At 46.7% G+C, this 23,547-nt stretch overlaps 2 protein-coding genes across 5 annotated transcripts in view; one reads left to right on the top strand and one right to left on the bottom strand.

Annotated features, from left to right (window-relative positions):
- The window catches only part of LOC141176474 (cyclic AMP-responsive element-binding protein 3-like protein 3), a 492,345-nt gene that overhangs the window by 389,130 nt on the left and 79,668 nt on the right, over window positions 1-23,547 (top strand). The window lies entirely within an intron of this gene.
- The window catches only part of KIAA1586 (KIAA1586 ortholog), a 51,775-nt gene that overhangs the window by 23,151 nt on the left and 5,077 nt on the right, over window positions 1-23,547 (bottom strand). Inside the window, 1 exon segment of the mRNA XM_073660429.1 lies at window positions 21,385-21,593. Coding sequence (XP_073516530.1) covers window positions 21,385-21,593 — 209 coding nt within the window.

Here is a 23,547-nt window from a genome sequence, read left to right as displayed (position 1 = left end):
AAAAGTAAAAGACCATTTCCTCCTAGCCATGAGAAAGCTAAGAGGTTGAATTTCACCATCTGCAAGCTGTTGGCTACAGAAATGCTGCCTTTCCACCTGGAGGACACAGAGGATTTTCAAGACCTTATGTCCGTCACAGTGCCCCAGTACCAGATGCCCAGTCGGCACTACTTCTCAAAGAAAGGTGTGCCTGTGCTCCACTAGCATGTCACACACAACATCACCGCTTCTTTGAGAAACTCTGTGTGTGACAGGGTGCACTTCACCACAGACACTTGGACGAGAAGGCATGGACAGGGGCGTTACATGTCGCTGACTGGGCACTGGGTAACTATGGTGACAGCAGGACAAGGGGCTGCTGTCCAAGTCTTACCGTCCCCACGAGTTGTGCGTCAATCCTCTTTATCTCGAAGTATCTTGAAGTTCCTCCACTGCTTCTGCCTCCTCAACCTCCTCTCGGTCCTCCACCTGCACCCAAAGCCTGTCTGGTAATGCCACCTGCTTTCTAACTGCACAGGTGGAATCCTGCACACCTCCTTACTATGCTGGCAGCAGGGCTCAACGGCATCAGTGTTTACTTTGAAATGTCTGGGAAATGTGAGTCACACAGCTGAGGAGTTGTGGTCAGCTCTGGAGACCCAGTTTCATGAAAGGTTGTCTCCACTGGACCTGCAACCAGGGAAGGCCATGTGCGACAATGCTGCAAACCTGGGTGCGGCACTTCGCCGGGGCAATGTCACACACGTGCCTTGTATGGCTCACGTGTTGAACCTGGTTGTCCAGCAATTTTTAGCCCACTATCCCGGACTAGATGGCCTTCTGCAGAGGGCATGGTCGCTATGTGCTCACTTCCGTCGTTCGCATCCCGCAGTTCAACGACTTACATCTCTACAGAAGTCATTGGGCCTGCCAGTTCACCGGCTGAAATGCGATGTGCCGACACGGTGGAATTCAACTCTGCACATGTTGCAGCGACTGTGGCAGCACCGACAAGCCCTGGTGCAATACGTTCTGACGTATAGCCTGGGCCAACGAGATCCAGAGGTGGGGCAAATCACGCTGCAGGAGTGGTCTCAGATCAGGGACCTATGAAGTTGACGCGCCCCCTGGGCCATGGGGTACCCTGAGCCGGGCCGGTAGACGCTGGGGGTTGTAGTCACTGTGGCGGTGACCCAGTCCGTGACCCAGGGCGGTCAATCCAAGGGTAATTTGTATATATGGATTTTATAATGTCTGACTACGCCACCTGTGGAGTGCGGCCAAAGGGGCCGCCGCTGCCGAACAGTCCTCTGAAGCTGGTGGTTTTGCAGCAACGGTATTATTACTCACCACAGGAAGAGTGTAGCTTCAGGGCAGTGTGGGTGGATGATGGTGGTTGTAGTGCAGGGAGTCAGTAATGAACACAGAGTCCGTGTGATATCGTCTCAAGATATTACTCACAGTTGTTGTAGTCCAGATTACAGGTACCAGAGCAATCTCCCCCGTCGTGCTGTGCATACTCAGTGAGGGGCTCAGTCCACCCCCAGATAGCTCCGGAGTACTTAGCAGGACCCCCTTCTGTGTGTCCTTTCTCTGGCCTTCTCCCTGCACCTCACACCCAGTGACACTTCTATCCGGTATCCTCGGGCCTTGGCGGGTGACGTGTGTTCCGTCCCCTGGGTCCTATGTGGCTACCTTCTTAGTGAGACTGGTGTGGACTTTGGCCTGCAGTACATGAAATGCAGCAGCCTCCGGTTTCTAGTTGAGCCTTGCTGTTTCTCCGCTAGTTGAGGGACCGGTTCCCCTTATCTGGCCTGACCCCTCTACCTCCTGGTAGCAGCGGGAGTACGGGTGGCCTTCTGCACGGCCCGTAGCCGTAGGGTCCCTTCGGTTCCTGGAGCCTTCCAGCTCCCATTCCTCTCTTCTCTCCTTCAGTCCTGGGCCTCCCAGGCTAGGCCTGCCTCCGGAGCAGAGCTCATGCCTAGTCTCTGCTCCTGTCACTTTTCCTCCTCTGTCTGGCTTGCTCTTTCTAAGATGGCTTCATATTTATACTCTCCTTGTCATGTGCTCCCCTAAGCTGCTCCCCTAAGCACCCACTACATAGGACCCTCAAACCAGCTAGGGACCTGGGACTGTGCTCTCCCTTAGGAGCAATCTCGCCCTACCCCCACTGCGGGTATGTGTTGGATGCAGGAGTTAGGGTCCCGAGCCATACGCCTTCCTTACCTGAGGGTGAGATACCACACCTCTGGGTGAGATGCAGTAACTCTGTGGCGACTGAACCCTCAGGGGCGCCACACACCCTTCTGCACAGTTTTGAAATGGCGACGAAGATGTTTAGTGCTGACGACGATGCCATTATCAGCATGACTATTCCGGTGATTTACATGCTGGAGCACACATTAAACAGAATTCAGAGTCAGGTGGTGGGACAAGAGGAGGTGGAGGAAGTAGAGGAGGAGTCGTATGCGGAAGGGATAACATCTCCAAGGTCCAGACGGTTGGCAGCACCAAGGCGGCAGGCATGGGAGGGTGGGGGAGAGGGATTAACCAGGGCGCATGGTAGCAGCCAAACTGTTGAGGAAGGTGCAGGAGCCGAGGAAGAAGTGGAGGACGAACTGGCGATGGGCATGGAAGACTCATCAGATGAGGGAGACCTTGATCACATTTCTGTTGTGCGAGGTTGGAGGGAGAGGGCAGAGGAAGGAAGCATGATTCTTACCTCGCTACCAACACAACAAGGACTTGGTCCTTCTGGATGCGCAAGACACATGAGTGCCTTCTTGCTGCACTACCTGCAACATGACCCCAGGATTGTCAGAATTCGAAGTAATCCCGACTACTGGGTTGCCACACTCTTAGATCCCCGGTACAAAAGTATATTTGTCGAAATAATTCCTGCCATAAAAAGGTATTGACGAATGCAGGAGTATCTGCAGACGCTGTTGCAGAATCTTACATGTGCTTTTCCACAAAACACCAGTGATGCACGTAGTGAATCTCACAGTTCTAACTTGCCAACGGTGGGACTGTCGAGTCTTCATCACTCAAACAGTAACAGTAACACAGTATCTGCTGGTAACAGCAATTTTGTGGAATCGTTTCACCACTTTTTTAGACCATCCTTTGCAAGGCCGCAGGAGACAAGAAGTCTGACACATAGTCAATGCCTAGAGAGGATGGTACAGGAGAATCTCCAAGTGAACATCGAAGCCATGACTGTGTCACTGGACCCTTGCTCATTTTGGTATTCCAATCTGGAAAAATCGCCGGAGCTCGCCACTCACGCCTTGGAGATCTTATCATGCCATGCAGCCAGCGTTCTCTCTGAACGTGTGTTCAGCGCTGCTGGTGGTGTGCTGACAGATAAGCGCACGCGGCTGTCCACTGAGAATGTAGACAGACTCACGTTCATAAAGATGAACAAATCATGGATTCGCAAGGACATTTCTACCCCTGTGTCATCCTTGGGAGACTAAAAGCTTGGGGATTTGGTAAAATCACCTCACCAACCGTTTTAAGCAACAGTGGGGAAATTGATGCCACTTAACCCTAGAACGCATGACCATAAAAATCTACACTTTCACATACCTGGGGCCCTTTAGGCCCGTGTGCAAATAACATGGAATAACTCAAACTCAAATGACAAACAACTATATACATGAAGAATACCTAGAGTTTCAAAATTCTAACTAAAGTAATCTTGCAGAAAATAGAAAACAATTAACTGGGCGGGCCTGCAAGGCCACAGGTATGCGTTCTAGGGTTAAGTGGTGTCTGTGCCACAATTTTGGGAGTCCCCTTGCTGTGTCTTACGTGATGTTGGCATCATCAATTCCAGGTGGGTTGGGTCGCACCCCCCCCCCTTTTAACTGTAAGAAACTACATACACTATGGCTTGAGGTAACACAGATGGTTGAGTCTGAAGAGCTGTTTACTCAGAGGTCTGCTCCAAATCTTCAGTGTCTGCTAGTCAGCGTAGAATTTTTAACTGCATCTAGCCTAGGCAATACTTTGGGCGTAGTAGCCAAGCTGCGAAGCAAGCTGCACCGCCTGTGTATCTAATAAGAATTTTTAAATGAATCTAGCCTAGGCAGACTGTGGGGACCCCCAACCAAACCCAGATGCTCAGCCCCCCTACCGCCCCCCTTTCATGGACAATACAATAATGTAACTCTTACAACTGGATGGGTGAGGATCGGTCACAGCTTTATTAACTCTTTATACTCATTCCATTAGAAAGGCATTTTATTTCTAAAATAATTCAGCTTGTTGCAGCATGCCCTGGGTCCCCACTGCGGCAAGTTGGCCAACAAGTGTAACTCTCCAACATGTCCTTTCTATTTCCAGGCCACGGAGGATCCAGCGTACTCGTATGCAGGACTCTGACCCCCACCCATCACTCTTAACGCTTGTTCCACTCCGTCCTGGAGTCCTGACAGGAATATGTCCAGTCCAATATCTATTCAGTGAACACCGTCGGGCCGTATGAGGCCTGCTTTATCTCCTTCCAGTTGTCGGTGTCGTATCACTACACAGCCTCTGTCTCTTCTAAATTTTGCCATCCGAATATTTATTACCCGCCTTGTCCATTCGATGGCCGTGATGTCTCGCGCACCTTGCCATACCGCTATCGGTACAATCTCTGACCATACTATAGCTAATTTTGTGAAAAATTCTCTGAAGCGCTCAGTGTCTAGTTTCATTATTGCCATTAGTTATGCGCTCTTGTGATGACCTAGGTTGTTTCCCCCGGCCTGTATAACTAAGATGACCGGACCTCTTGCCTCTCTCCCTACCTTGATTACCTCCATTAGTACCTGTGGCCATAGCAGGCCTCTAATACCTCTCCAGTTGAAATATGTGTTATGAAACTCTAATTTCCTCCCGCCTGGGCGGACTTTCGCCCTTTTTTGTGCCCAATATATATACGAGTGGCCTATCACTCACACCGTTGGCTTAGCGTCACCTGTAAAAGAAACAAACCACGTTAGGATAACAAGTCCGGTCTTATGTATCTCGCCAAACACGTGGATCGCCATCTCCCTATCCTCTGAACTTCCGTTTCTGACAGTCCTGCTCTTGCTGCTTCCGTGGCCCACCTATGCGGAATGAGTGTGTCCCGTAATCTTTGGGGTGGTTCCCTGCCGATGTTATGCATTTATTAAATATAGCTTGGAACAGGTATCTTGATAATGGCGTTCCATCAATGTGTGATAGGAAGAAATTACTTTGTGATCTGATGGTTAGATATGTTTTTACTATTGTTACCCGACTCAGTGTACCGTTTGTGGGTTGTAGAAGTACCCAAGTACCCCTGCCCGCTGGAACCGTTTTCGATTGGTGTATGCGTAGACGTATTGCATTATTGGCTATGACTACGTCCTGGTGTAATAAGCCTCCACTGGTGGTAATTTTGGATTGAGGGACTAATTCGCTTATACATAGCGCCCCGAAGAAGGCGATCACAAATGCAGTAGACATTAGTGTTGCTTCAAATTGTGAGTGTCATGTTAATGGTGTTAGGGATAAGATGTGAGAAATCAGTTTTAGTGACACGGGACGGGACGTCTACATTCCTGACTTGGCTGACCCCTTTTCCACCCTTTTATGGATTGTCTGATGATGAATCTTTGTCACATCTCCCCAATTCAGTAGTTGGAAGTGAAGTGCTACTCCGGTCAGACACCGCTGCGCTGACGCCCCTGATATGCCCCTCATCATTAGCTGGTGGAGAAATTCTATGGTGACTTGTGATCTGGCTTGTTCACATTGGTCAACCCGTCTGCCTGCTACTAGTCGTGTCCACTCTTCCCATGCCTTACCGTATGCTTGCCACGTTGACGGGGCAACTGACGCTCTGATTAATGGCATCAACTATTCGCCACTAGATCCCATAGGGAGGGTGGGCAACTGTTGCCCGATGGGTGGGCGTTGTGGAAGAGCTCTGTGAAAATCTGCCAATTGAATTGTTATAAAGCGTTAGCAGCAGCTTTATACCCCTCAGCATAGTGGCTAGCGCGGACCCATACATTGTGTTTTAGGCACAGGAATGCTAGCCTGCGTAGTAGGCCTAGCACTGGGAGAGACGATGATGCCATCTTATTAATGCAGTGCGCTAGGCTGGTGTTTTGTGTTATGAAGCGTATATTTTTGGTAGCCAGGCGCGCGCCCCATATTTCTATTGCTACCACTATTGGGAAAAATTATTTTCAGGGCTAGATGCAGCTAAAAATTATTATTAATTTCAAAGCTGGTGGAGCTTGGTATAGATGGCCTAATACAATGAGTCCCACACACTGCTAGAAGGCCAAATATTTTTTCAGACCTAGATGCAGATAAAAATTATATTCAGTTTGCAACCTGATGGAGGTCAGTATAGATGGACTAATAGAGAAAGTCCCACACACTGCTAGAAGGCCAAATATTTTTTCAGAGCTAGATGCAGAAAAAAATTATATTCAGTTTGCAACCTGATGGAGGTCAGTATAGATGGACTAATAGAACAAGTCCCACACACTGCTAGAAGCCCAAATATTTTTTCAGAGCTAGATGCAGAAAAAAATTATTTTTAATTTGCAGCCTGATGGAGGTCAGTATAGATGGACTAATAGAGAAAGTCCCACACACTGCTAGAAGGCCAAATATTTTTTCAGAGCTAGATGCAGACAAAAAATTATTTTTAATTTGCAACCTGATGGAGGTCAGTATAGATGGACTAATAGAGAAAGTCCCACACACTGCTAGAAGGCCAAATATTTTTTTCAGAGCTAGATGCAGATATAAATTATTTTTCATTTGCAACCTGATGGAGGTCAGTATAGATGGACTAATAGAGAAAGTCCCACACACTGCTAGAAGGCCAAATATTTTTTCAGAGCTAGATGCAGAAAAAAATTATATTCAGTTTGCAACCTGATGGAGGTCAGTATAGATGGACTAATAGAACAAGTCCCACACACTGCTAGAAGCCCAAATATTTTTTCAGAGCTAGATGCAGAAAAAAATTATTTTTAATTTGCAGCCTGATGGAGGTCAGTATAGATGGACTAATAGAGAAAGTCCCACACACTGCTAGAAGGCCAAATATTTTTTCAGAGCTAGATGCAGACAAAAAATTATTTTTAATTTGCAACCTGATGGAGGTCAGTATAGATGGACTAATAGAGAAAGTCCCACACACTGCTAGAAGGCCAAACATTTTTTCAGAGCTAGATGCAGAAAAAAATTATATTCAGTTTGCAACCTGATGGAGGTCAGTATAGATGGACTAATAGAACAAGTCCCACACACAGCTAGAAGCCCAAATATTTTTTCAGAGGTAGATGCAGATAAAAATTATTTTTAATTTGCAACCTGATGGAGGTCAGTATAGATGGACTAATAGAGAAAGTCCCACACACTCCTAGAAGGCCAAATATTTTTTCAGAGCTAGATGCAGAAAAAAATTATATTCAGTTTGCAACCTGATGGAGGTCAGTATAGATGGACTAATAGAAAAAGTCCCACACACAGCTAGAAACCCAAATATTTTTTCAGAGGTAGATGCAGATAAAAATTATTTTTAATTTGCAGCCTGATGGAGGTCAGTATAGATGGACTAATAGAGAAAGTCCCACACACTGCTAGAAGGCCAAATATTTTTTCAGAGCTAGATGCAGACAAAAAATTATTTTTAATTTGCAACCTGATGGAGGTCAGTATAGATGGACTAATAGAGAAAGTCCCACACACTGCTAGAAGGCCAAATATTTTTTCAGAGCTAGATGCAGAAAAAAATTATATTCAGTTTGCAACCTGATGGAGGTCAGTATAGATGGACTAATAGAACAAGTCCCACACACAGCTAGAAGCCCAAATATTTTTTCAGAGGTAGATGCAGATAAAAATTATTTTTAATTTGCAACCTGATGGAGGTCAGTATAGATGGACTAATAGAGAAAGTCCCACACACTGCTAGAAGGCCAAATATTTTTTCAGAGCTAGATGCAGAAAAAAATTATATTCAGTTTGCAACCTGATGGAGGTCAGTATAGATGGACTAATAGAACAAGTCCCACACACAGCTAGAAGCCCAAATATTTTTTCAGAGGTAGATGCAGATAAAAATTATTTTTAATTTGCAACCTGATGGAGGTCAGTATAGATGGACTAATAGAGAAAGTCCCACACACTGCTAGAAGGCCAAATATTTTTTCAGAGCTAGATGCAGAAAAAAATTATATTCAGTTTGCAACCTGATGTAGGTCAGTATAGATGGACTAATAGAACAAGTCCCACACACAGCTAGAAGCCCAAATATTTTTTCAGAGGTAGATGCAGATAAAAATTATTTTTAATTTGCAACCTGATGGAGGTCAGTATAGATGGACTAATAGAGAAAGTCCCACACACTCCTAGAAGGCCAAATATTTTTTCAGAGCTAGATGCAGAAAAAAATTATATTCAGTTTGCAACCTGATGGAGGTCAGTATAGATGGACTAATAGAACAAGTCCCACACACAGCTAGAAGCCCAAATATTTTTTCAGAGGTAGATGCAGATAAAAATTATTTTTAATTTGCAACCTGATGGAGGTCAGTATAGATGGACTAATAGAGAAAGTCCCACACACTGCTAGAAGGCCAAATATTTTTTCAGAGCTAGATGCAGACAAAAAATTATTTTGAATTTGCAGCGTGATGGAGGTCAGTATAGATGGACTAATAGAACAAGTCCCACACACTGCTAGAAGGCCAAATATTTTTTCAGAGCTAGATGCAGAAAAAAATTATATTCAATTTGCAACCTGATGGAGGTCAGTATAGATGGACTAATAGAACAAGTCCCACACACTGCTAGAAGGCCAAATATTTTTTCAGAGGTAGATGCAGATAAAAATTATTTTTAATTTGCAACCTGATGGAGGTCAGTATAGATGGACTAATAGAGAAAGTCCCACACACTGCTAGAAGGCCAAATATTTTTTCAGAGCTAGATGCAGACAAAAAATTATTTTTAATTTGCAACCTGTTGGAGGTCAGTATAGATGGACTAATAGAACAAGTCCCACACACAGCTAGAAGCCCAAATATTTTTTCAGAGGTAGATGCAGATAAAAATTATTTTTAATTTGCAACCTGATGGAGGTCAGTATAGATGGACTAATAGAGAAAGTCCCACACACTGCTAGAAGGCCAAATATTTTTTCAGAGCTAGGTGCAGAAAAAAATTATATTCAGTTTGCAACCTGATGGAGGTCAGTATAGATGGACTAATAGAACAAGTCCCACACACTGCTAGAAGCCCAAATATTTTTTCAGAGCTAGATGCAGAAAAAAATTATATTCAGTTTGCAACCTGATGGAGGTCAGTATAGATGGATTAATAGAATGATGCTATGCCGAAAAGATTTTACTTCACTAGGTGCAGTAAAAAAATTGGTATTCCATACACAGGTGGTATATCTTGCAACACAGATAGGCTACTCCACTGACTAACACACTCTGCAATAGGCCAAAAAGGATTAGCTTTGCTAGATTCAGCCAAATGCTGTGAAAAAAACTTGCACAGCACTGGCACAGACCTGCCTGGCAAAAACTGATAGGAACTGATGTAACCTAGTCCTGAAAAGGACTCCAATTACAATTAGTCTTTACTCCCACAATCTATCTATTTAAGAGCACAGACCTGCCTGATAAAAGTCGTAGGAAATGCTGTAACCTAGTCCTTAAAAGGACTGCAATCACAACTATTCCTACTCCCAAGCTATCTGTAGATTTGTGCGAAAATTGGCTTGAAATTAACAAGGTATAGCGCACACAGCAACAGCGGTGCCGTCTAACACGCAGCTGCAGCAGTGAGAAAATGGTGGCGATGGGGAAAATGGCTTGGTCTTATAGGGCAAGGACATGTGACATACACTGCCAATGACACATGCCCTTGCTTGTGTGAAAAAAAGCACTTCGCTCCGTGTGTGCGCTGCTGATAGGCTGACAGATTGCACCTCCCCACTGTAAATGCGGGAAAGAGAAAAAAAAATGGAGATCTTCATTATTCCTGCAGAGATCCATCCCCTGCCCCTCCCCCCACCCCGCTGTACACTCAAACTGCGTATTAACATTAATTTTCATCATTACTGAGAAAAAATCCAGTTATGATTTTGGTGCACGAACAGTTATCGAACATAACCTCGAACAGCTGAATTTTTCTCAAATCGTTCGTGTTCGCCGAACGGCTCGAACACTGCCAAAAACAGCTCGAATTTGAGATTGGCGAACAGTTCGAGTCGAACAACGCTCATCTCTAGTGTTCAGCACTCAAACCGTAACAGAAACACAGTATCTGCTGGTAACATCAATTTTGCGGAATCATTTCACCACTTTTTTAGCCCATCCTTTGCAAGGCCACAGGAGACAAGAAGTCTGACACATAGTCAACGCCTAGAGACGATGGTACAGGAGTATCTCCAAGTAAACATTGAAGCCATGACTGTGTCACTGGACCCTTGCTCTTTTTGGGCTTCAAATCTGGATAAATGGCCGGAGCTCGCCACTTACGCCTTGGAGATCTTGTCATGCCCCGCAGCCAGCGTTCGGTCTGAACGTGTGTTCTGCGCTGCTGGTGGTGTGCTGACAGATAAGCGCACTCGGCTCTCCACTGATAATGTAGACAGACTCACATTCATTAAGATGAACAAATCATGGATCCGAAACGACTTTTCTACCCCTGTGTCATCCTGGGGAGAGTAAAAGCTTGATGATTGGTTAAAATCACCTCACCAATAGTGTTGAGCATTCCGATACTGAAATATCGGGTATCGGCCGATATTCGCGGTATCGGAATTCCGATACTTAATTCCGATACTTTTACAATATCGAATACCGGAATCGGAAGTTCCCCTAATGCCTGCTCTCTGCAGGGTCTCTGAACGATGACAAGCTGGATGGCAGCACTCAGCTGAGATCCAGCCTGTCATCAGAATGCCATCCCAGCGTGGGAGAATTCTCCTGATTGTTTAAATGCCGGCGCGCGGTAAAAAGCCGGCGGGCGGTAAATAGCCGCCGGCTTTTAAACAATCACACAGCCCCATACTGCTTCCCCGCAGCCTCCCACCTCGATCCTCCACTCCCCTCGCCACCTCCCATCCTGATCGTAAGTTAAGACCGGGCGGGGAGCGCAGCACCAAGGAGCAGGGAGCGAAGGACCTGGGCGGGGAAGCCGGCAGTGAAAAGACTTCACCGCTGGCTTTCCCTTTCTGTGCTGCGCTTTCCCGCCGGTTATTTCAAATGAACAGCTGAGGTATCAGGTGATGCCGATCAGCTGTTCATTTGAAGTCGCCGCGGTGCCCTCGGAGGGTTCATGTGAGTTCATGCTTGACTGCATTGCATGAAATCACATGAACTTTCCCACGGCCGCACAGGTCAGCCTCACCTCCCAGACCCGTCATGATTGGTGTGTGTGGGTGTCTGTGCGATGTCTGCGGGGGTGTGCGCGGTGTCTGAGCAATGTCTGCGAGTGTGTGCGGTGTCTGTGCGGGTGTGTGTGCGCGGTGTCTGTGCGATGTCTGCGGGTGTGTGCGTGCAGGCAGACATAGGCCGATGTGACACTACTACTCCCATCGGCCTATGTCTGTCCCCCGTCCACTCGTGCCAGCAGGATCAGCTCGATGGGAGCAGTAGTTCCCATCAGCCTGATCCTGCTATTTAAACTGCCCATGGTCCCCAATAAATTTTAAATACATGTCATTGGTGGCCAGTGGTTACCTACAATAAATTAGTTCATACATTACCTGTCCCCGCCGATCGCCACCTAAAATAAAGTAAAAAATAAAAAACTACACCTATACTCACCTAGACACCTAATTCCCCGAAGCCATCGATCTCCTGTAATAAAATATAAAATAATAAACCACAACCTTATCCTTACCCCTCCGTAGTAGTCCACGAGTGTCCCACGAAGATCTCCAGTTCAGAGCAGCCACATAGAATGTGACCGCTCTGAACCGCTGCCGCCGCTAGAATGACGGGGCCGTAAAGCAGCCCCGTCATTGCATAAGCGGGTACACCGGAGTTTAGGCAGCGCTGCTCCGGTTAGCTGCTTTACGGCCCTGCTGTATCGTGAATGCACTCCGGTGACCTCAGTCAGTGGCTCCCGCTGCCGGGAGCGGACGTGTTCCCGGCAGCGTGAGCTTACAGCAGCCATGCACAGATCTCCAGATGTGACAGCTGTGCATGGGAGATCAGCGCAGGAACGTGGACAGGTAACTATTTTTTTTTTTAGTAAACTAAGAATTAAATAAAATGGTGTGTTTTATTTCAAATAAATTATTTTTTTCTGGGTGTAGTGTGTTTTTTCTTTTTAACACTTTGTAGGTTAGTAATGGGGGTGTCTTATAGACGCCCATCATTACTAACCTGGGCTTCATGGCAGCTGGCGCTGACATGAACCCCAGCCCTATTACCCCCTGCCACCGCACCAGGGCAGCGTGGAAGAGCGAGGCTAAGTGTGTGACGGCTGGTGTTTCTAGCCTGGGAGGGGGCCAATATTCATGGCACCTTTCCTGGGATATTAATATCAGCCCCCAGCTGTCTGCCTAGCCTTTGCTAGCTATTAAAATAGGGGAGACCCCACGTCATTTTTTTGGGGGGGGTCCCCCATTTTAATAGCTAGTAAAGGCTAGGTATTCAGCTGGGGACTGATATTAGTAGTCTGGGAAGCTCCGTGGGTATTACCCCCTTCCCAGGCTTCAAACATCTGCCCCAGCCGTCTGCTTAACCTCCGCTAGAGACTAAAATTATGGGGGATCCCACGCCAATTTTTTTTTTAAATAAATCCTTTATTTTAACACTAAATGACATTTGAGGAGTTAATAAAGATGCAGTCCCTAAATTATTATTTATTTTTTAATTAATTTTTCCCAAAAATTTTGACGTGGGTTTTGCCATATTTTTGTATGCCAGCCAGGTACAGCATCCAGCTTCTATGAACGTGCCATTTTCCGGGGTGGCTGCGGACTGCAATTTGCAGCGGGGGAGGGGGGGGGCAGAAAGCTTGGGCCTCCCTGCGCTGCAGATTCCAGCCCCCAGCTGCCTAGTTGTACCTGGCTGGACACAAAAATAGGGAGAAGCCCCACGTATTTTTTTTTTTAATTATTTCATGAAATTCATGAAATAATAAAGAAAAAAAGGGCTTCCCTATATTGTTGTGTCCGGCCAGGTACAAATAGGCAGCTGGTGGTTGGGGGCAGCCCGTTCCTGCCTGCTGTACCTGGCTGGACACAAATATAGCGCGAAGCCCCACGTCAATTTTTTTTTAATTATTTCAGGAAATTCATGAAATAATTAAAAAAAAAAATACGTGGAGCTTCGCCCTATTTTTGTGTCCAGCCAGGTACAACTAGGCAGCTGGGGGCTGGAATCTGCAGCGCAGGGAGACCCAAGCTTTCTGGGCCCCACCCGCTGCAAATTGCAGTCCGCAGCCGCCCCGGAAAATGGCTTGTTCATAGAAGCGCCATCTTCTGGCGCTGTACCCAACTCATCCAGGGCCCTGGTGCGGTGGCTCACTGGGTAATAAAGGGGTTAAGGCCAGCTTGGCATTATCAGCTGGCCCTAAGCCCGAAATTCATGGGGTCACGCCAATATTAGACATGACCACCATGAATTTCTAGTAAAGTATTTAAAAAAAACACAACACCCAGAATAAAGTCCTTTAATTGAAATAAAGACACAATTCTTTATTGTTCTAAATAAAACTATACTTACCACCACGCCCATTCCAGCTGAAGCCAACGATCTCCTGCAATAAAAGAAAAATAATAAAGCAACCTCATCCTTACCTTCCCATGTATCCCACGACAGCTTCAGCTCTGCTACATCGAGATGACAGGTTGGACCGCAGCAGAACGCTGCCATCCAGCCTGTCATCCCGCGGACACTGAGAAGCGCAGGCTTGCTTGCGCTCCTCAGTTTCTCTCTGTGACGGCATCCAGATGAGCCGAGGTCATGTCCAATGAACTCGGCTCACCTCATGCACGTCACTGACAGCGTGGGAAAATTCTCCTGCACTCAGCGCTTCAGCGTGAGATTTCTCCCACGCTGTCAGAGACGTGCATGAGGTGAGCTGAGTTCATTGGACATGACCTCACCTCATGCACGTCATTGACAGCGTGGGAGAATTCTCCTGCACTCAGCGCTTCAGCGTGAGAATTTTCCCACACTGTCAGTGACGTGCATGATGTGAGCTGAGTTCATTGGACATGACCTCACCTCATGCACGTCACTGACAGCGTGAGAAAATTCTCACGCTGAAGCGCTGAGTGCAGGAGAATTCTCCCACGCTGTCAGTGACGTGCCTGAGGTGAGCCGAGTTCATTGTCGGCTCATGTGGATGCCGTCACAGAGAGACGCTGAGGAGCGCAAGCATGCCTGCGCTTCTCAGTGTCTGCGGCATGGCAAGCTGGATGGCAGCGTTCTGCTGCGGTCCAGCCTGTCATCTCGATGTAGCAGAGCTGGAGCCATCGTGGGAACCATGGAAAGGTAAGGATGATGTTGCTTTATTATTTTTCTTTTATTGCAGAAGACATTGGCTTCAGCTGGAATGGGTGTGACGGTAAGTATGGTTTAATTTAGAACAATAAAGAATTGTGTGTTTATTTCAATTAAAGCAGGGCTCGACAAACCCAGGCGCCTGGTCGCCAGTGGCGCCTAGAAAATGTTGCCTGGTGCTTGAGGAGTTGAGGAGTTGAGAAGAAAAAAAAATACTCTCAATCCAATCCCACCTCCTGCACGGAGTCATCCAATCGGAGGAAGCAGGGACAGTATCGCTCAGGCCGCCTTCTCCACTTTGCTCCGCCCCCCTTATGCTCCGGGACTGGACAGGGAGAGTTGGGTTACGGGGGAAGGATCGCTGTGGCCGGGGGCCCGTTCTCATCTCCCGCTACCTGTGTAAGTACATACAAAGGCCGTGCTCCCCGGGGAGACGCCGTGTGTGAGGGGGTCTATATGTACAGTTTGCTTAAAAAAAATTCTGGCTCCTAAATTTTTTGGCTGGCTCCTAGATTCTGAACAACTTTGTCGACCCCTGAATTAAAGGACTTTATTCTGGGTGTTTGTGTTTTTTTTTTAACTTTGACTATGGGGTTAGTAATGGGGGTGTCTTATAGACGCCTCTACATTACTAACCTGGGCTTGGTGTCAGCTGGCATTATAAGCTGACATCAACCCCAACCCTATTACCCCACTGCCACCGCTACAGGGCAGTGGGAAGAGCGAGGCTAAGTGCCAGAATTGGCGCATCCTATGGATGCGCCATTTCTGGGGCGGCTGACGGCTGGTGTTTCTAGCCTGGGAGGGGGCCAATATTCATGGCTCCCTTCCTGGGCTATTAATATCAGCCCCCAGCTGTCTGCCTAGTCTTTGCTAGCTATTAAATTAGGGGGGACCCCACGTCATTTTTTTGGGGGGGTCCCCCATTTTAATAGCTAGTAAAGGCTAGGTATTCAGCTGGGGGCTGATATTAGTAGCCTGGGAAGCTCTGTGGGTATTACCCCCTTCCCAGGCTTCAAACATCTGCCCCAGCCGTCTGCTTAACCTCCGCTAGAGACTAAAATTAAGGGGAACCTCACGCCAATTTTTTTTTAAATAAATCCTTTATTTTAACACTAAATGACAAGTACAGTAATCAACACTGTCACTGTACTTCATATATATGTGACTGACATGTTTCTATCTATCTAATCTATGTGTGATTCTCTATTCCTTCTATTCTAAATTGTCGGGTACAGATGCTGAATTGCCGGCCGGCTTTCTTAAAGAGACGGTGCATGAAAACACTATTATTTTTTTTAATAAATCCTTTACACTAAATGACAAGTACAGTAAGCAACACTGTCACTGTACTTCATATATATGTGACTGACATGTTTCTATCTATCTAATCTATGTGTGAAGCTCTATTCTTTCTGTTGTAAATTGTCGGGTACCGGTGTATGCGCTGATGAATTGCCGGCTTTTCGCATAATACATTCTACATTATTCTTAGTTGTTTTACTTCATGTAGAATTAACCTACAAGGAAAGAAAGGGTTTATTTTCATTCAGATATTAGTGTCCCATTGACTTGCATTGGTTTCCGGTATTGGAATCGGCGATATCCGATACTTTTTGAGTATCGGTCCGATCCAATCCGATACGATATTTCCTGATATCGGAAGGTATCGCTCAACACTACTCACCAACCGTTTTAAGCTTTCAAATTACTAATTATGTTAATCTGCATCTTGGCTGGAAAATTATTTGGGCTTTGTAGCAGTGTGCAGTACTGATTCTATTAGGCCATCTATACTAAGCTCCACCAGATTTAAAATTACTAATCATATATATCTGTATCTTGGCTGGAAAATTATTTGGGCTTTGTAGCAGTGTGCAGTAATGATTCTGTTAGGCCATCTATACGAAGCTCCACAAGATTTAAAATTACTAATCATGTTTATCTGTATCTTGGCTGGAAAATTATTTGGTCTTTGTATCAGTGTGCAGTACTGATTCTATTAGGCCATCTATACTAAGCTCCACCAGATTTAAAATTAATAATAATTTTTAGCTGCATCTAGCCCGTAAAATAATTTTGGGGCTCCTAGATGCGCAAGACACATGAGTGCCTTCTTGCTGCACTACCTGCAACATGACCCTCAGATTGTCAGAATTCGAAATAATCCTGACTACTGGGTTGCCACACTCTTAGATCCTCCACACTCTTCGATCAACCTTTTCATTATAATAAAGAACAAAAAAATGGTCATTTTTGAAATTATAAGCATTAGCAGGTTATTAGAAACTGAAATCAAACAGTTTTCAACTCAAATCTTTATTCTAGGTAATGTTACATTTGCACATAGGACCACTTGTTCGAAAGGAGCTTCTGAATTCTCTCGTCCATTGAATTTGTCAGGTTTTGGATGGTTTCTGCTTCAATTATTTTGCATGAGGACAGAATACCCTCCCAGAGCTGTTGCTTAGATGTGAACTGCCTCCTGCCATCATAGACACTCCTTTTGATGATGCTCCAGAGGTTCTGAATGGGGTTGAGGTCAGGGGAGCATGGGGGTCACACCATAAGTTTGTCCCCTTTTATGTCCATATCAGCCAGAGATGCAGATGTGTTATGTGCAGCATGAGACGGTGCATTATCATGCATGAAATGATCTTGCTGTGGAATGCACGGTTCTTCTTCTTGAACCATGGCAGGAAGTGCTGTTTGAGAAACTCCACATACATTATTGAGTTCATCATTACCCCTTCAGGGATCCTAAAGGGGCCGACAATCTCTCTCCCCATGATTCCAGCCCAAAACATTACTCCACCTCCTCCTTGTTGGCGCTGTAGCCGTGTTTGCGTGGGGTGTCCATCAACCAGCCATCCTCCACTCCATCCATCTGGACCATCAAGCGTTGCACGCCACTCATAGGTGAACAAAACAGTTTTGAAGTCAGTCTTCATGTATTGTTTGGCCCACTGGAGCCGTTTCTGCTTGTGTGCAGTGGATAGAAGAGGTCAACAGGATGGCTTACGCACAGCTGCAAACCTCTGAAGGACCTTGCATCTTGTTGTTCGGGGGACGTTGGAGGCACCAGCAGCTTCAAAAACTTGTCTGCTGCTATGACAAGGCTTTTTTGCCGCTGCTCTTTTAACCTGACGTAATTGCCTGTAGGAAAGAGTCCTCAATTTTCCCTTATCAGCGCGCACACGTGTGTACTGTGAATCAGCTACATACTTCTTGATTGTGCTATGATCAGGATGAAGTGTCTTGGCAATGTTGATTGTATTCATGCCTTGACCTAAACACTCCACAATTTGTTGCTTCTCAGCAGCCGACACATCCTTTTTCTTTCCCATTTTGGCAGAAAATGTAGGCTGCTTAATAATGTGGGACAGCCTTCTTAAGTAGTCTTGCCTTTCATTGGACACACCTGCCAAACTAATTAGCACAGGTGTCTGCAATTGCTTACAGTGATATAAAGAGCCCTGACACACATCACCATCAATGAGTTTAACTGACAAACAAACAAATTCTTCCCTTATCACTCCTAAACACTTTTTGCATAATAATTTGGAACACAGTGTACATGTGCTTTTCCCCAAAACACCAGTGGTTCACGTAGTGAATCTTACAATTCTAACTTGCCAACCGTGGTCTGTATGGAGTTGTTCAATAAAGGGCCCAAAATTAAGATAACATAGATGGGAGAGGTCTCTATGAATAGGAATTCCTAAGTATTTGATACCCTGTGAGGGCCAGGCAAAGGGAAAGTTGGACTGGATGGAATCCTGTATGGATTTGGAGAGGGAGACATCGAGGGCCTCAGAATTCGCTGCATTGATTTTAAAATTTGACCATGTAACAAAGTGATCTATTTCAGCCATAACAGCAGGGATGGATATATGTGATTGAGTGATATATACTAGGACATCATCAGCAAATGCAGAGCACTTGTACTCGGTGCCTCCCACCTCAATCCACCTAATATTGGGGTTATGGCGAATTGATGAGAGCAGGTGCTCCGTCACTAGGATGTATAAGAGAGGGGACAGAGGACATCCCTGCCTTGTCCCATTGGTGATTATGAAAGGTGATGAAATTGTTCTGACGCACCCCCTGGGCCTTGGGACACCCGGAGCCGGACCCTTTTTTGTGGATGCTGGTGGTTGTAGTCTCGGTGGCGGCGACCCGGTTCCGTGGCTCAGGGCGGTCAAACCAGTGGCAGAACTATTTATGTGGTTTTGATGTTTAAATGTCCGACTACGCCACCCGTGGATTGCGGTCAGAGTGAACCGCCGCTGCAGGGCAGACCGCTGAGGCTGGTGTTGTGGGTGCAGCAGAGCGTAGTATAACTCCCCAAGGGAGGAGTATAGCCTCAGGGCAGTGTATGCGGAGGATGGGGGTGATGGTGCAGGGCAGCAGCAGTAACGACACGAAGTCAGTGATGCAGTCCAGGGCCTTTAATCAGAGTTCTTATTATCCAGACCACTTCTGCAGGTAACGGCTGCCCACGTCGTACTGTGAGGGGCTCAGTCAACTCCCAGATAACTTTGGAGCGCTTCACAGGACCCCCTTTGTGTGTCCTTTGTCTGGCCTTTCTTACCAACGCTTCTGTCCGGCTGCCTCGGGCCTCCTCTTGGTAAACTTATCGCCAGTTTCCCTGACCCTATGTGGTGCCTTCCTAGTGGGTGTAGCGAGGGGCTGCGCCACATAAAATGTCACAGCCTCCGGTTTCTAGCTGAGGGTCGTTTCCCGCCTCCACTAGTTTCGGGGACCGGTCTCCCCCTTTGGCCTGACCCCTCCACGCAGGTGGATTCGGGCGTGCGGTGGCGACTCGCCCGTCCGCACCCCTGGGATCCCTTCGTTCCTTGTTCCTGGAGCCTTCTCCACTCCTCTTCCTTCCTTCTCCCTCTTCCAGGCCTGGGCCTCTGTTACTAGGCCTGCCTCCGGAGCAGAGCTCATGCAGAGCCCCTGCTCCCTGTCACTTCTGCTCAGACTTCTCTGCACTGAACTAAGATGAGGCCCACCTTTTATACTCCCTTCTCAATGCACCCAGGAACTGCTTCCTCCCTGCTCCTGCACTACAGGGTTCCCCTTCCTCGGTGTTCCCTCCCCCCACTCCAGCCAGGGACAGGGACTGTTGTGCCCATCTCAGGGACATATTGGTCGCCCTGCCCCACGGCAATGTGGTGTAATGCATGCAGGTGTCGGGGTCCTGATCCACACTCCATCCTTACCTGAGAGTGAGATATCACACCTCTGGGTGCGGTGCAATACCTCTGTAGCAACCGAGCCCTCGGGGTGCTACAGTTCCATTTATCTTCAGCCTAGGTGACGTATTGCGATACAGGGTCGTGATTTTGGCTATAAAAGGGTCCCCTAGACCCCTACCCCAAGCTTTTTAAGAGAATAATATATGGCGTGCCAGGAGACTCTATGGAATGCTTTCTCAGCATCCAATGAGAGTATCTAATTGCAAATTTTTAACAGTGTGTTTGTGGTGCATACGGCGTATACAGTGTGTGTGTGTGTACGGCATATACAGTGTGTGTGGTGCGTACGGCGTATACAGTGTGTGTGTCTGGTGCATACGGCGAATACAGTGTGCGTGTGTGGTGCGTACGGCGTATACAATGTGTGTGTGGTGCGTACGGCGTATACAGTGTGTGTGTGTGTGTGTGTGCGTGTATGTGGTGCGTACGGCATATAAAGTGTTTGGTGCGTACAGCGTATACAGTGTGTGTGTGGTGTGTACAGCATATACAGTGTGTGTGTGTTGCGTACGCCATATACAGTGTGTGTGTATGGTGCGTATGGCGTATACAGAGTGTGTGTGTGTGTGATGGTGCATATGGCGTATACAGTGTGTGTGTGGTGCATACGGCGTATACAGAGTGTGTGTGTACGGCATATACAGTGTATGTGGTGCGTACGGCGTATACAGTGTATGTGGTGCGTACGGCGTATACAGTGTGTGTGGTGCGTACGGCGTATACAGTGTGTGTGGTGCGTACGGCGTATACAGTGTGTGTGTGTGGTGCGCACGGCGTATACAGTGTGTGTATGTGGTGCGAACAGCGTACACAGTGTGTGTGGTGCGTACAGCGTATACAGTGTGTGTGTGTGTGTGTACGGCATATACAGTGTGTGTGTGTGTGTGTGTGGTGCGTACGGCGAATACAGTGAGCGTGTGTGGTGCGTACGGCGTATACAATGTGTGTGTGGTGTGTACGGCGTATACAGTGTGTGTGTATGTGGTGCGTACGGCATATAAAGTGTGTGGTGCGTACAGCGTATACAGTGTGTGTGTGGTGTGTACGGCGTATACAGTGTGTGTGTGTGGTGCGTATGGCATATACAGTGTGTGTGTGCGTGGTGCGTACGGCTTATACAGAGTGTGTGTGTTTGTGTATGTGTGGTGCATACAGCGTATACAGTGTGTGTGTGTTGTGCGACTGTGTTTCACTGATGGTACCGCGCAAGAGGCTGGTACCACCAGCGGTTCCATATTGAGACACCCATCACTTGGGTGTCCCAATATGGCGGTCTGCGAACTTCCACTGCTTGGAATTCTGGGATCCGGACACATATGGACGGAACAGGATGTGAAGACATTACAAGGTAAGTATATATTAGATGCGGGTTTGCTGCGATTTAATGCAAGTCAATGGGCGCCATTTCGCCGCGAAATCACGCCTAAATTTGTTGTGCTGCGGTTTGTGCCGCAATGATAATTCGCAGTGGAAATTTCCGTATCAGGTGCACAGCACGTGCGGAATATCATTGGTATACATGGCAGACCTCTTTCCAAGTGATTTTAATGCGTTTCCGCAGCGGAATAACCACCTCGGAAACGCATTACAACCGCATCGTGTGCACTCACCCTAAAAAAACAAATCCTTTCTAATTTCTGAGGATATATGTTGAATGATTGTCATGGCAGTTTTCCTTGAATGCATACCTACTCCCAGATCAGCGCCATTTGTTTCATTTAGTTCAATTTCTGCCTCTATGTCAGCCAAAGGCTGATTTCGTAAAGCTAGACTGTACACAATATTAAAAACATGTATTGTTGAAGCCAATACTTTCTCATTGACCCTGTCAAAAGCCGTTGTTAGTATACTACCCTTTGAAGCTCTAAAAATGTCTCAGCTTTATCGTGAGATCTAGACATTGCATGTAGTGATGGGCGAGCACTAAAATGCTCGAGTACTCGTTGCTCGGGTCGAGCAAATTGGAATACTCGGGTACTCGACGCGAGCAACGAACCCAATGTAAGTCTATGGGAAACTCGAGCATTTTTCAGGAGGCTCCCCCCGGTGGTCTGCAGAGGGCCTAAAAATTGCCCAAATCAATGGGAACAGTGCTCAAATGACATGGGAACAGCATGGGAAAGACCCCTGGAAGCATTTCTGACTCCCAGGTCACTGCTGTCAACAACGTTGTCAGAGGTATTATGCCACTTTTACGGACTCACAATAAAACATACAAAAACAAAACCAAAATGGATTCTCCTGGGAAATCTGTTAAGGAACATCCTTTCCAGGGAAAAGACTTGTGTATAAGGCAAAATAAATAACCAAAACCAAAAATACTCCTCCACAACTTGGGCTATGTTCACACAGCGTTTTTTATGCGTTTTTGCACTTTTGCATTGCTTTCAGCCAAGACAAATGCATTCACTGGGAAATGTCATTTTAACATTTTACAACCTTATCTGGCCATGTGGTTTGTGACACATCCTCAGACACATGCATACAGTGCTGAAAAAACATGGGAACAGCATGGGGAAGACCTCTGGAAGCATCTCTGACTCCCAGGTCACTGCCTAAAAGTGTGCCCATCATAAGTGATCATTGGTGCATGCGAAGATGCCTCCCGCCATGCACCTGTCTTTGCAGACTTGCAACAATCACCGTCCACGTCCTTGTCCCAGTGCAGCGTTCAGTTGTCCCTACCCCATTACTTGGAATGCAAGCGCAAGTATGCAGCCAACCACAGGCTGCAATACTATACTGCCAAATTTTTGACAGCTGCTTGCACTTGAAATGTGACCTTTTAGGCTCGTGGAGGCAGAAGCTGTCCACAATCTTATGGCAGCGGCGACCGGGTATCCATATTCGGTCCCCAGCCACCACTATTTCTCCTGGTATCGTCTCCGCCTTCCACAAGTGCACTTACTGGGAAGAACCGCCTAACCACAAACACGTGGTCAAGTCAATGTGGCCAGGAACGGTACGGCCACAGCTTTTTATGCTGACAGTTGTATTTCACCATAGCCATATTCTTTAGCTTGGCGAAAGGACTTGGGAAACCATATCTACCCACCTGTCATTTCTCCCAGGAAGTCCTCTAAAGCTGCTTTCACTTGAAATGTGGCTCTTTAGGCTCGTGGAGGCGGAGGCTTTTCATAACCTCATGCCGGTGGCGGCTGGGTGTCCCAGTCGCCACTATTTCTGTCAGAATTTGTTTCTTTGGGACCATCCGCCATTTTGTTGTGGTTTTCTGGTTGTTGGTCTTTTCCCCCTGGTGTTGGTTTTGACTAAGATCAGGTGAATGTATCACCCTTTATTACCCAGTACCTGCCTTCTAGTCCTTGCTGGGCAACAGTGTTTATCCACTAGAGGTCTGGCTATGAGGTTTTCTGTGTTTAGTTTTGTGCAGTTCTAGGATCCTCTACTTCTGCCTGCTGAAAATTCCTTTATCTTTATTCCCTTTTGCTTTTCTGCAGCTTCCTCTAGTTTCTTGTTAGGAGGTCACCTGTTTGTTTTTTCCCAGTCCTTAGTTCTTTCAGGGTCCCCTTCCCTACCTCCTTTAGGTCTTCTTTTGAGTTTAGTCTAGGAAACTTTGATGGGCCTATTCACTAGGAATAGGTTGCCCACTCCACCGTAGGTCTTCAGTCTAGACCTAGTGCAGGGACAGCTTTTCCCTCTTCTGCCCTAGTGTGCAGTTGCAGTTTCCTAACAGTTATATATAAAAAAATCCTCATCCTGATTCCTTCAGTATGAACAGCGTCCAGGAGCTTGCTCAGCGCCTGCAAGGGTTAACTCTG

Source organism: Phyllobates terribilis, unplaced genomic scaffold (genome assembly GCF_046119375.1).
Source record: "Phyllobates terribilis strain yellow unplaced genomic scaffold, ASM4611937v1 Scaffold_26__1_contigs__length_17865784, whole genome shotgun sequence".
NCBI classification, from domain to species: domain Eukaryota; kingdom Metazoa; phylum Chordata; class Amphibia; order Anura; family Dendrobatidae; genus Phyllobates; species Phyllobates terribilis.
The sequence above is the reverse complement of the archived record's forward strand: the minus strand, read 5'-3'. Positions and strand labels throughout refer to the sequence as shown.